Raw genomic sequence first — 13356 nt, forward strand, 5'->3', positions numbered from 1 at the left:
TCCTGATGAAAAGTGAAAAATAAGGTAGGCAATCCAGATGCTTGAGCACTCATGCCATGTATAATATGCAAAACACCTACATAGTATCCTGCAATTGTTCTGTGTTTATCTAGACATGTGCTGTATCATCTGCATGCAACGTAATGGTTCATAAAATGGTTTCCACTTTTTGTGGGGTGGGGGGGAGCTTTGTGGTACAATCTCTAGATTGTCAGAGGATCACTACCTTGACATAACTAACATGTCTTTAAGTCAAAAATTAAAACAACAGCAGCCAATGTCTCTAACTATTCAGGATAATGAGAGCTCAGGGAAAAAGTCCACTGCTGAGTCTACCACATTAGCGGTGGGATTCTGCACTACCAACTAGAATCTGAACAATCTCTCTGAGTCAACAGTCAGTATATGAAGAGTTAATCTTCAAGGTCTGTGATACGGACCTTTGGTGAGACAGCGAAAGGATATAAAACCTGACATGTTTTCGCTCCAGATCACCCCCTTCCCTCCTGTGTGGGTTCTGCAGCATGGCAGCAACAGCCCCAGTTGAGAAAAAGGTTGCCGGGTTCGCTTCCCTGTGATGCCCCGCAGTGGCCACAAGGAGGCAGAGTGGTGCCATGGGAAGGTGACCGGCTTTCACAAGAAGCGACACCTAATTGACTTCACTCCGTATGAACTTGGGGCCTGAAGCAAATCATTCTGAGTCTCAAGGTTTTCATCCAGAAAACAGCGGGGGCAGGGGTGAGCGGGGAGGGTAGAGCCTCATAGGATAACGTGAAGTTTACGAATAATGTACGTAAAGCATCTAGCACAGTATATATGTGTGTTCTTTTTGCCTCCTAAGCTTTATTTCGCATTCTCTTACACGCTGTAGGAACCCTACCAGTCCACCTCTTACTCGGCCATTTTATTTGAGACAAGTTATTTTACCATTTTGAACTTTAGTGTCCACATCTGTAAAAATCATAACACCCTCCTTGTAGAGTGATCACAAGAACTGAAGTTACGAGGCAGAAAGCACAATCAAAGCAGCTGTCATATTGCACGTGTTCAAGATAAAGGGGGTTATTATAAAAATTATTACTGAATGAAGAAATAGCAAATAAAAAACAACAGGTAGCTAGTGCCCATTACGTGTCTTTCAATAAAAATAAAATTTAACCAAATAACATATGTGGTACAGCCCACTCCAGCTCATCCTCTCTTTACTACCAACCTGAAAATGGGGGCTAGATACACACTTGGCAATTTGTTTAAACAAAGGTTCTTGAATTTTAACAAATTGTGAGGGTTCAATCACATCCAATATTTCTTCCAGCTCCCCAAGGAACATGACCTGTTAGTACATACAAAACACAAAATGTCAGGTACTTCATTTAAAAATCCAAATGAATGATGAGGATTAATGAGAGTTTATAATGTTTTAAGAAAACTTTACACATAAAACCAAACAGGAACAAATTAGGCATTGTCTTATGTTAGATGTTCATGTCACAGAGTTCAGCAGAGGGCACTTGTTAAGAGCAAATTCCCTATAGCTTTGAAAGTATGATTCTACTTACTTTGGAAAAAATCCTCTATGTGCTAAATCTATAACCCAGAACAAGGGGCACTTACACATTGCAGCAAGGCCCCTGGGAAACAGCAATGCCTCCGTGGGGCCTTCCTCTCGATTGCTATCAGCCTGGCATCTGCCCCCCTACTCTTATTTTTCAAACAGTGGAAGAGTACCCTCCTGCACGGATGGATAAAGGCTCACAGTGGCACACGCCGCTCTCTGCTAAATGTTTACAGCCCCTGCTGTGTTAGGTGCTCCTCTAGGATACACTAGTTAACAGAACACAGAGAGCCAGAGAGACACAAATGAGCAGGTTCACCCACACACAGGTACCACTTTAAACCCATGAGCACACACTGACCCAATCTGCACGTGCACACACGTGTGTATGTGTGCACAACTGCTCCCTATAAAGCACAACGAATCCCAGCCTCAGCACCATGTGTCTCAAGAACAGAGCTTTAATTTCTCTTTTTTTTTTTTTAAGATAGATTTATTTATTTTAGAGAGAGGGAGAGCGAGTGCTAGCGGGGGCGAGGGGGGGGGACGGACAGAGGGAGAGGGAGACAAGTAGACTCCCCACTGAGCAGAGAGCCCGACACAGCTGAGCCCAGGACCCTGCGATCACAACCTGAGCAGAAATCAAGAGTCGGACGCCTAACCGACTGAGCCATCCAGGTGCCCCAAAACTGAGCTTTTAGATCACTGCGTGGAGCCAAAGTAATAGCACAGTCAATTGTTTAAAATGCAATGGAAAGGGGCGCCTGGGTGGCTCAGTCGGTTACGCAGCTGCCTTTGGCTCAGGTCATGATCCCAGGGTCCTGGGATTGAGCCACACATCAGGCTCCTTGCTCAGCGGGGAGCCTACTTCTCCTCTGCCTGCCATTCCCCCTGCTTAGGCTTGCTCTCTGTCTCTCTCTCTCTCTGTTTCTCTCTCTCTCGTGTCAAATAAAATCTTTTTAAAAAATAAATAAATAAAAATAAAATACAATGGAAAACTGACAGAGAAATAAAAATCAGTTATGTATTTAGGCATAAAAAATAATTACCTTATAAAAAAAATTAACTATGCAATTAATATATGAAAAGTTACCATGTTTTCATATCTTGAGGTGCATCTGGGTAGCAATGTATAGCTTAATTTCATCAAACAGGTATTAAAAAAAATTAGATGACTTTCTGAAATTGTGTAAAGTAGGGTTTTGGAGAATTGAAAATGACATATTTCTGTTAAAAGTAATATATAATAGGCAGCAAACCCTTGCCATTTGTCAAGATACATCAAGAAGTTCTCCCAAAATTCTCCCCAAATGTCAAACTAACAGCGGACCTTTCTTGCTGGGCCATTTTCCACATGGTTTCTATAGAAGAGTGAGTGCAGATGTGGCCCCAGCCAGGTTCACCTCTAAGCTAAGAGACTTACTCCCTCACAACCTCACATGGCACATGCCTGCTTAGGTCTTGGCAAAAGTACAAATGATCATAGGTCAGAAATTTCCAGGGCCACTTGTGAACAGCTGAAACTAAAGGTCTGTAATATAGTTTAAAATCGTACATTGTAAGATCCCATCTCTATTATATTTTAAAGTGGAGTATTTGGGCAGGTTGCTCTAGCATCTATCTACAGCAACACCAAAGCCTCCATCCTGTGAAGGTGGTCTCTGATAAGGCTAAAAAGGTGATTCTGATAAAGCTAGACAGTGAGACACATGACCAGAGCCTGACTAGGGTTTCCCTGGGACTGAGCAGAGCGTGATGAAAAGTTCAGGGTTCAGAACCAGGGTGGAGGATTCTGGCCTAATCACTTATACTAGCATACTCAGGCTCTCGGTGCTTCAATTTGAAAACTAGTAAAATGTGAATATTTACAGTCCTGCTTTACAGATAAAATGAAAATTGGATGAAATAATGTATTTTTACACATACTAATTGGCTCAGAGCCTGACACTCTGCAGAGTATCTAGTAAGTTCTTAACACACCAACATTAAGCACTTACCTCTTTCTGACTACATGTTTTAGGCCAAAATTTCATTAACCCCCTAATAACCTAAAATGAAAAGGAGAAAAACAACGGCACTGAATTTTCCATATATACTCCATGAAAAGTAGTCTTTTTGAGGTTTTTTGAAATTACAGAAAAAAAAACTTACTGGTTCTGTGAGTGAAGGATCTTTCTCCAGAAACTGTACTATGCAATACGCCAGCTGGAGAAACAGAAAAATGAGCGACAAAATTGGAAATGCTATATACTCAAAAGGACTCAAAAGATGTATTAAAACTTCCTAAAAAGTTTCTGGACTCTGGTTTTAGTAACTTCATGTTCAATTCATTTTAAAAATAAAATATATATAAAGTGAAATAAAAAGCTACTTTTTCAAGCCAAAGATTGACACTAATAACACCCCAGGGGAATTTTTTTTAAAAGAATACTGAGACATGAAGTATCTGGCTAATGAAAAGCAGAAACATCACATTCAGTAGATTCTGAAAGTATCTGATCTACAGACAGTCTAAGCTACATCTCATGGGCTTCCTTTCTCTCTTTGCCAACCTCGACAGTACTGGGTTTTACTGCAGTTCCAGAAGAGTCCTAGACGAAACATAGGCAGCACTTAGTAAACACCCTGCTGATTGCCTAAAGTGGCCCACGCGAATGGAAGCAGTTTCATGAAGAGATAAAAGGTTGTACCTGCCCCAGCTGGAAGAGTGAGGAGTTTTACATCTGAGGCTAGTTCATCTAGGTAAGAATTCTTTTACATGCTCATGAAATGTGATAGCCTATTTCGAAAACCAGAGGCAAGATTTGTAAAAGGGCTCGTAAAGATTTTTGGGCAAGAAATCCACCCTTGCGGAACAACATTTTGATGGGTGTTCTAAATTAGAAACATATGGACTAATTTTTCCTCAAAACACAGAATTTCACATTTAAAGAGGAACATTGCTCAGAAAAATGTGTGACATTTTTATGCAAACTCAAAACATTCCCATTGGTTTGGAATACTAAAATTAAAATGCCACTACATCATTTATCTGTCCCCTAGTGACATGCTCACCACACAAGGCAGTGTTAGCACGGAAATCAGACCTGGGACAAGACACAGTATGCTTTTTAAAGTAGTGGAGGCTAAAAATAAAAAGATGTGAAAATACTGATTGTTGACTTGCGAGTATGTGCATTTGTGCATAGAAAGTGAGAAGGAAGATGAATGGATAAAGAAGATGTGGTACGTACACACACACACACACACACACACAATATGGAATATTATGCAACCATCAAAAAAAAAAAAAAAAAACAAACCAAAAACGAAATCTTGCCATTTGCAATGACATGGATGGAACTAGAGGGTACTACCCTAAGCGAAATAAGTCAATCAGAGAAAGACAAGTATCATATGATCTCACTGATATGAGGAATTTGAGAAACAAGACAGAGGATCATAGGGGAAGGGAGGAAAAAATGAAACAAGATGAAACCAGAGAGGGGGACAAACCATAAGAGACTCTTAATCTCAGGAAACAAACTGAGGGTTGCTGGAGTGGTGGGGGCGGGAGGGATAGGGTGGCTGGGTGATAGACACTGGGGAGGGTATGTGCTATGGTGAGAGCTGTGAATTGTGTAACACTGGTGAATCAGAGACCTATGGTTCTGAAACAAATAATACATTATATGTTAAAAAAAAAGAAGAAGAAGAAGAGAGTAGGAAGGGAAAGGAAAAATGAAGGGGGGGAATCGGAGGGGGAGATGAACCATGAGAGACTATTGACTCTGAGAAACAAACTAAGGGTTTTATTTATTTATTTTTTTAAAGATTTTATTTATTTATTTGAGAGAGAGAGCACATGAGAGGGGGGAGGGTTGGGAGGGTCAGAGGGAGAAGCAGACTCCCTGCCGAGCAGGGAGCCTGATGCGGGACTCGATCCAGGGACTCCAGGATCATGACCTGAGCCGAAGGCAGTCGCTTAACCAACTGAGCCACCCAGGCGCCCCAAACTAAGGGTTTTAGAGGGGAGGGAGGTGGGGGGATGGGTTAGCCCGGTGATGGGTATTAAGGTGGGCACGTATTGCATGGAGCATTGGGTGTTATACGCAAACAATGAATCATGGAACACTACATCAAAAACTAATGATGTAATGTATGGTGACTAACATAACATAATAAAATAAAATTAAAAAAAGAAAGTGAGAATGAAATAGTGAATTAACTAGAAGAGGGGGCAAAGAGCAACTGATAGACAAACACAAATGTGGATGAGATAAAATATTCCAGAATACTCCAAAATGATTACACATGTCCAAAGCTCTAAAACTGGAAAACCCACTACATTTGATTGTACACAACATGTTCAATATGTAATTTTGTGAACCAGGCAAGTCCTCAAAGTTCTCTGTAAAATGACTGAACAAATGCTCCTCCCACTTGAAAAATATTCCCATGATTCTCCTATGCACAGAAGAACAGAGCACACATTTAAATTCTCCTCGGGGAGCATTTTAAATGAGTTTTTTTAAATTAAGGAAATATCAATATCAAAGAAACACTGAGTTTGTAAACTTTTAATTTTGCTTCTAAAAGTAGTTACATAAAATTCTACCTGGGCATGGAAGAGTGATAAGCTCCTGACAGTGTGTAAAGGGATCAACACTTTCACCAGAAACTGTTTGTGTTCTGCCTTAAGAGGTAAAGCAAAGCCATTGATAATACTAGGAAAAAGAAAAAGAAACATGAATTAGCAGCATGATCACAACCAGCTAACCTGAGACAACCTGCTCCTGGAAAACCAAGTTAAATCTGAATCAGTTTACATTTGGTCCAAAACAACCCAAACCCCACCCAGTGACATTCAGGATTTCGGAGTTACTTCAAAGAGTATGTTTAAGTGGAAGGAAATTTCAGAAAATTTGCTTATGATATAACCTAGCACAGGCTCTTATGCTCTTTTCACCTAGCTGGATGATTCCCAAAAGCTTTTGTAATCAATAACTCTTTATTTTTCCTTCCCCCCAAAATCGCTTGCCCTCCTCACTTAGGACCCTTTCCATTTGCAGACACCATTCCTGAAATTTCTTCTCCAACCAAGAATACCACAGACATAGAGCCCCCACCTGGGAAAATCACAGAAAAAACCATGTGACTCCACTTTTTCTCCTTACATTAGGAGGAGACACTAAGTAATCACACTGTCCAGTCACATTAACCTCCCTTGTGTAAAAAAACCTACACAACAGCTGTCTCGTTCCAATTCATTCCACTTCTCCCGGCAGCAGCTGTTGAGGGACTACACCTGGGTACATGGTTCCTTTGAAAATGGCAATCTTTCCAATTCATTTTAACTTGTTTTCAAAAGATATGGCAAAGGACAGGTAGCCCAGAAACGAACAGAGAATAAGATGTGGAGTAATGGGCTTGACTGCAATTAGATGTATTGTCTTTGTAGCAATGAACAAACTGTTAGCTCTTTCAGTCATTCCAGTAGAATTAGCAATGCATAATTGTGGAACAAGGAAGAACAAGAAATCATGTCTTGTAAGTCAGTTGGGAAACATGCGAAAGCACAAATTAGAGTACCCAATGTACATACAGCAAGAGATCTAGGTCAGCATTTCCCTGTGCCATTTGAATCTAATTTTCAAAATGCTATTCACCTGAGATTAGCAATTAGCTAAAAATGTGCTTACCTTCCTAGTATTTCCAGCAGTTCAGCTACACCATTGAAGTGTTCTGTTTCATAAACAAACCTTTTTTAAAAAGAAAAGAAGTAAAGTCAGTACACGATATTCAAATATTTGAAGTTTATTTAACACTTCTATAAAACCACCACTTTTGCTTCTCCTTCTCCCCCCATCCTCCACTTACCTTAGAAAAATATTGTTAATCTGTTTTCTGATAAATGCTCTAAGACCAAGAAATTTGCCATAAATTCTGTGTAAGACTGTTTTTAAGTAGTCCCGTTCCCGAGGGTCTTCGCTGTCAAATAGCTCCAAAAGCTGTTGTAAATGAAAGACAGTGTAGCTGTCAAAAGTGGGTCCAGGAAACGATTTAGGAATTCTGCCACTCATCATTTAAAATCCCTCCCTCCTTTACTTCTTCAAAAATTTACTGAGTATCTGTTATGTGCCAGGCACAGTACTAGTCTTTGGAAACACAGTGATACATTAAGTCAGATAAGGGGCTTATATTCTAATGAAGAGATAGACACAGTAACAATAATCATAACAACAGAACACATATACAGCACTTAGTATGATCATCACTCAATTTTCTAAGCCATCTACTTGTACTAATCCTCCCTATGAGGTAGTTTTCGGTATTAAGTAGGCTCCACTCCAATTGAGGGGCTTGAACTCACAACCCTGAGACCAAGACCTGAGCCACCCAGGAGCCTCCCCACAATGAGGTAGTCTCATCCCCATTTTACAGATGAGGAAATCGGAGCACAGAGATGTTAGGCAATTTGCCAATGGTTTCACACTAATATATGGCAGAGCTGGGATTTGAACCCAAGCGATCGAAGGGCCCTAGAGTCTGTCATCTCAGCTGCCGCACTATTATAACATAAACTACCTACTGAGCTTATGTTCCAAATATACAGTTTTAAGAGGAAGGCTTCAGCTCTACTTGAGCATATAGGTAAATGAAACAACCTAAACCAAAACCAACATCTAAAAGTCCCCAGAGATACCGAAAATGTTCTCTTTGTAGAACTTGGTTCTTGTTACACAGGTGTGCTCACTTTGTAAATACTCATTGAGATGAACATTTACAATTTCTGTATGTATGCTATACATGAATAACATCTGTTAAGTTTCTACTCATTTGTAATCTAAAGTTAAAAACTGAATCCTGGTATCAACACATCAACGCAAAAACTTGCACATGAATGTTCACAGCAGCATGATTCATAATAGCCAAAAGTGGAAACAACCCTAATGCCCATCAAATAATGCATGGATGAGCAAAATGGGCTACAATGGACTATTATTTGGCTATAAAAGGAAGGAAGAATACTGATATATGCTACCACATGGATGAACCTCTCAAACATCATGCTAAGTGAAAGAAGCCAGACACAAAAGGCCAATTATTGTATGATTCCATTTATATGAAATATCTGGAATACACAAATCCATACAGACAGCAGAATGAAGAATGTCTGCTAAGGAATATGGAGTTTCTTTGGGGGATAATAAAAAGTATTCTGCGATTATATAGTAGTGATGGGTGCACAAGTTGGTGACTTGTACACTAAAAACCCTGAATTATAAACTTTAAAAGGGTGAATTTTATAGTATGTGAATTATATCTCAATAAGGTTTTATTTTTTTTTAAAGATTTTATTTATTTGAGAGAGAGAGAGCACAAGAGGGGGCAGGGTCAGAGGGAGAAGCAGACTCCCTGCTGAGCAGGGAGCCCAATGCAGGAACTCAATCCTGGGACTCCAGGATCATGACCTGAGTCGAAGGCAATCGCTTAACCAACCGAGCCACCCAGGCGCCCAAGGCTTTATTTTTTTTAAATGACAGTGGGCAGGTTCTTCTCTAGCTGAGGAACAAACTTGGGAGACTGGTTTGAATTTTACTGTGTTCCTCATACATTCATTATCATCACAATAAAGCAAGACTCATTGTTTATACTAAAGTTGACTTTATAGTAAAACATTTCAAGAACATACAGACAGTATACAAATGAACGCAGACTACCCTAATTACCAAAATAGCTATCAAGACATACATAAGCATGAATCAGGTGATTAAGACATGCAGTTGACAGCAGAAGAATAACTCAGTGGGCAGTAATCAAATAAATTATCTACTTTTGCTTGCTGCTTTTCTTTGAACAGAAGACAAAATTATAGACAAAGAACGGCCCTTCAAATAATGGCAGGAAGTACAAACTGAAGGAGAATCTTCAAAATTGGGCAGTGAGACAGATGTAATTTTTGGCTACACAATGTCATCCAACCATCCAAAAAATGAATACCTCAAATAAATATGTATGCCTATTAAGAGCCAGCCACTGGGCAAGGTGTCAGGGATACAATGATGAGCAAGACAGACACAATCAGCTTTCACAAAGCCTAGTCTAAATGAGGGATATAGGTAAATAAACAGCGTAAGTGGTTTAGGATGCTAAAGACATAGCAGACAAATCTACTCTATTTGGGAGAAGTAGAGTAATAAGAAAGGCATCTGGAGGAAGTGACATCCAGGCTGACCTATGAAGAAATCAGGAGGTTGAAGTGAAGGTCAACAGCACATACTTTCACCAGGAGCCTATCAGAATAGAAGATGATGTTAAAACACCTGCCATCTCTCTGCCCATTTAGCCACGCAATCAATCAACCAATCAATCAATCTCTGCATATGCCAGGAATTGTCCTTGTTGCTGTGCACACACATTCACTACTCAACAAAGCTTGGAGCCCAAAGGGAAAGCAATGAGCAAGTCAACTATACATTTCCACAGGAAACAATCTAAGAAAGAAAGGTATGTGGCCCTTATAAGTAAAAAAGGCCCCGAGGGCTCAGTATCTCTTATCTATCACACACACAAAATGACGTAAGATCTCTAACCTACTCATCCTATTCCTTGTTAATGGAAATAACTAACCTTTTAAGTTCTCTTTTTTAATTTGGGTCCTATTTTTAAGTGTTGTAAAAGGATTTAACGAGTAATTTGCAACCAACATAAGTAAGAGAAAGTTTGAGGGAGTATACTGTTAGCAAAACCTGAATCAACTACACTTAGGTATGTACTATTAATCTTAAGAGTTTAATGAAAATATAATAATTAAGCAAAAATTATTTAACTAATGTTTTCATTAGGCCCTCGAAAGACATGCATTACCAGGCATCTAACTTAAGTCATTTACAAAGCCACAAATATAAATATATTATGTCCTATGAGAAAGAAAAATTACAGTATATAAATTACTTTTCTGCTGCTCTACAGAACACATTTTTGATGATTTTATGGTGTAAAAGACAAAAGAAAAAGTATAATAATGCACAGGCCCCAAAAAGGGGGAGTAGGATGAGTTCTGATTTCCAAAACAAAATGTTTGTGCTTAGTCAAATTCACACTCCCCACAAAAAAGCAATGAGAAATATAATCCAGCATTTGTAAATGCCTAGAGGACTCTATTCCCTAGAATATAGCAGCAACTTGTCAGAGAAAAGAAGCTGGAGAGTTTCCAAGGTGATTACAGAGCAAAGACAGACCTGCCAACATGCTGACTCCTAACAGTTTACAAAACCAGCCTTCCTAAAGCTAACAAACAGGGATGACCCATGGAGTGATTTAGCCAAAGAACCCTCCTTTGAACCTCATAAAAAATCTACAGTGAAATGAGAAGGGCAAAATGAAAAAGGCAGTTAGGGTCTCCCAATCAGAGATGGGAGACTGAAATTTTTTCCTCCTGAGCCCTCTCTGAGATGAGAATAAAGAAATAAAAAAGGAAGAAACACACGGGGCAGAGAGGAGTAGAGAGCAAATGAGACAAATCTGCACATTTTTCAAAGATGGAAAGTGGATGGCAAGGGGTAACTATCTTAGGTTTCCTCTTTCTCCATTCTGCTAAGTGTTTTTCCATTCTGCCAGCAGGGATGGAAGCCAAACAAGAAGCAAGCCAGTTCACACCAGAGAACCCTTAAAAGGCTTAAGAATTGAAGACGCCAGATATATTTGATGGCAAGGGTGTGGGGAGCTAAAAACAGGAGGGCTGGTTGAAAGTTTGTCGAAAAAGTAACAAGACCTCCCAGATCCATGTCCCACACAGTGGACTGAAGATTTACAATCAAAGTCTGGAGAGCATAAACATGCAAGTCTCTAGTCTTCAAGACATGTACACAGTAAAGTGAAAAATTTATTGAAAATAAAAGGATTAAATAAAACTGCATGCTGAAGAATGAGACATTTGCTGGCACCCTTCCCGACTAAGCCCCCAAAATTCTGGATGAGGTAGGGAACAGGAAGGTCCTTTTTGAGGGACCTCAGCCTCAGCCTCTTGACAGCCTCAAGAGGAAACACCTATTGATACACTATTATTTGAGGGTTTCTCAATGAAAGAGCAAGGTCTTTGCTCAATGTACTAAGTGCCTCCCATTTGTGTGCATGCACATGTGAGCGCATGCGTACACACACACACATGCTCTAAGAAGGCTCTTAGATGGCCCTAAGAAGCCTCTCTGATGACTAACATGTAACTATGAAGCCAAGGATCACCAGACAACCTAACATAAAAGACAGAGACCAAAACAAACAATTACAAAGAACTCAGAGGAAATAGTCACAATGCAAGTAAAAAACAAACAAACAAAAAAACTGCAGAAAAGAACTTATCCTCAGAAATAAACAAATCGACTGGATCCCGGAAACAAAAGCAGAGCTGTTACAGATGAATATTCAGAAAATAAAAAAGAACTTTTGGAAACTCAAGATGTAACAGAAATAAAAATTTCAGAAGAACGGTAACATTAAAATGAAAAAATGTATACTGAAAGTATAACCAAAAGAAGATAGTGTATAGAAGAGGTTAACTAGAGGATCAATCCAGAAGGTCCAACACATTCCAAAAAGGCACAGAGAATAGGTACAGACACACAAAAACAAAGAAAATGAAATTATCTGAGAAAGAATTCAATGCAATTAAAAAAAAAAAAGACATGAATTTCAATATATATATAAGGGCCATTATGTTCTCTGCACAATGAATAAACAAAGACCTGAACCAAAGCACATCACTTTAGATTATCTGGACACTGGAGACAAAGAGTAGATCTCAAAAGCTTAGAGAGAAAATAGGTCACTATAAAGAATAAGGAGTTCAGCTGGTGTAGGCCTCCTCAATACTAACACTGGAAATAGAAAACAATCTAGAATTCCCTAAAACTTCTAAGGAGATATGGGTTCTTTTTTTTTTTTTTAATGTTTTATTGATTTATTTGACAGAGAAAGAGTGAGCACAAGCTGGGGGAGCAGAAGGCAGAGGGAGGGGGAGAAGCAGACTTCTCGAGGAGCAGGGAGCCCAATGTGGGGCTCGATCCCAGGACTCTGGGATCATGACCTGAGTCAAAGGCAGACACTTAATGACTGAGCCACCCAGGCGCCCCAGGAATATGGGTTCTAACCTGTAAATCTATACCTGGCCAAAATGTCAATCAAGTATGTGGGTAGAATAAAGACAAGTTCAGAGAACCAGGTCTTGAAAAATTTATATCCCATTCATACTTTCTTAGGAAGCATCCAGAGGACGTATTCTGCCAAAATGAAAGAAAGGGAGATAAGCCAGCAAATACATAGTGCAGAAGAGTGGCAAAGGGACGTCCCAGGACGACCACTGTGGATACAGCCTAAGGGAAGCCGCCAGTGCTGACTAGAGCAGGATGATGGGGCTCCAGCTCCATGAAGGAGGCCTCCAAGGAAAACAATGGAACTGAGATTGGCTGATGTGTGGGCCAGACTGAGAAGAGGTGTACAGTGCTCTCAGAGAAGAACTGAGGGGTGAGCTAGTAACCCATACATAGGAAAGCAAGCATGTGGAAAATAAGGCAATTATTCATTCCAGGGGTTTTTAAAAAAGCTCTACAAGAGAAGAAATGCAATTATGTGCTTCGGCTATGAACAACATGTACACGGTCCTACTAATGCAACACTACAATTTCATTTCATTAGATTTTGTGACAGAACTAAGTACATGGTTAAGATATAGAGGTAGGAGATAGAAAGGGAAGCATATAATGATTTACAGTAGGAAAAGATTTTAAAAATCAAGAAACAACAGAATAAGAATGTTCTTT

General features: G+C 39.7%; 1 protein-coding gene across 5 annotated transcripts in view; it reads right to left on the reverse strand.

Moving 5' to 3' along the window:
- Nucleotides 1-13356, reverse strand: part of PPP2R5E (protein phosphatase 2 regulatory subunit B'epsilon) — a 148524-nt gene that overhangs the window by 14508 nt on the left and 120660 nt on the right. For all 5 annotated transcript variants that reach the window (XM_064571152.1, XM_064571150.1, XM_054513746.2 and 2 more), the window contains exons 6-11: nucleotides 7415-7545; nucleotides 7237-7296; nucleotides 6153-6261; nucleotides 3707-3760; nucleotides 3553-3603; nucleotides 1214-1333 (exon numbers count right to left, since the gene is read on the reverse strand). In XM_064571152.1, the coding sequence (XP_064427222.1) occupies nucleotides 1214-1333; nucleotides 3553-3603; nucleotides 3707-3760; nucleotides 6153-6261; nucleotides 7237-7296; nucleotides 7415-7545 (525 nt within the window). The remainder of the gene's footprint in view (nucleotides 1-1213; nucleotides 1334-3552; nucleotides 3604-3706; nucleotides 3761-6152; nucleotides 6262-7236; nucleotides 7297-7414; nucleotides 7546-13356) is intronic.

This window comes from Mirounga angustirostris, unplaced genomic scaffold (assembly GCF_029215605.1).
Source record: "Mirounga angustirostris isolate CCGP_5_RB_7025 unplaced genomic scaffold, mMirAng1.0.hap1 SCAF_9, whole genome shotgun sequence".
Lineage (NCBI taxonomy): Eukaryota > Metazoa > Chordata > Mammalia > Carnivora > Phocidae > Mirounga > Mirounga angustirostris.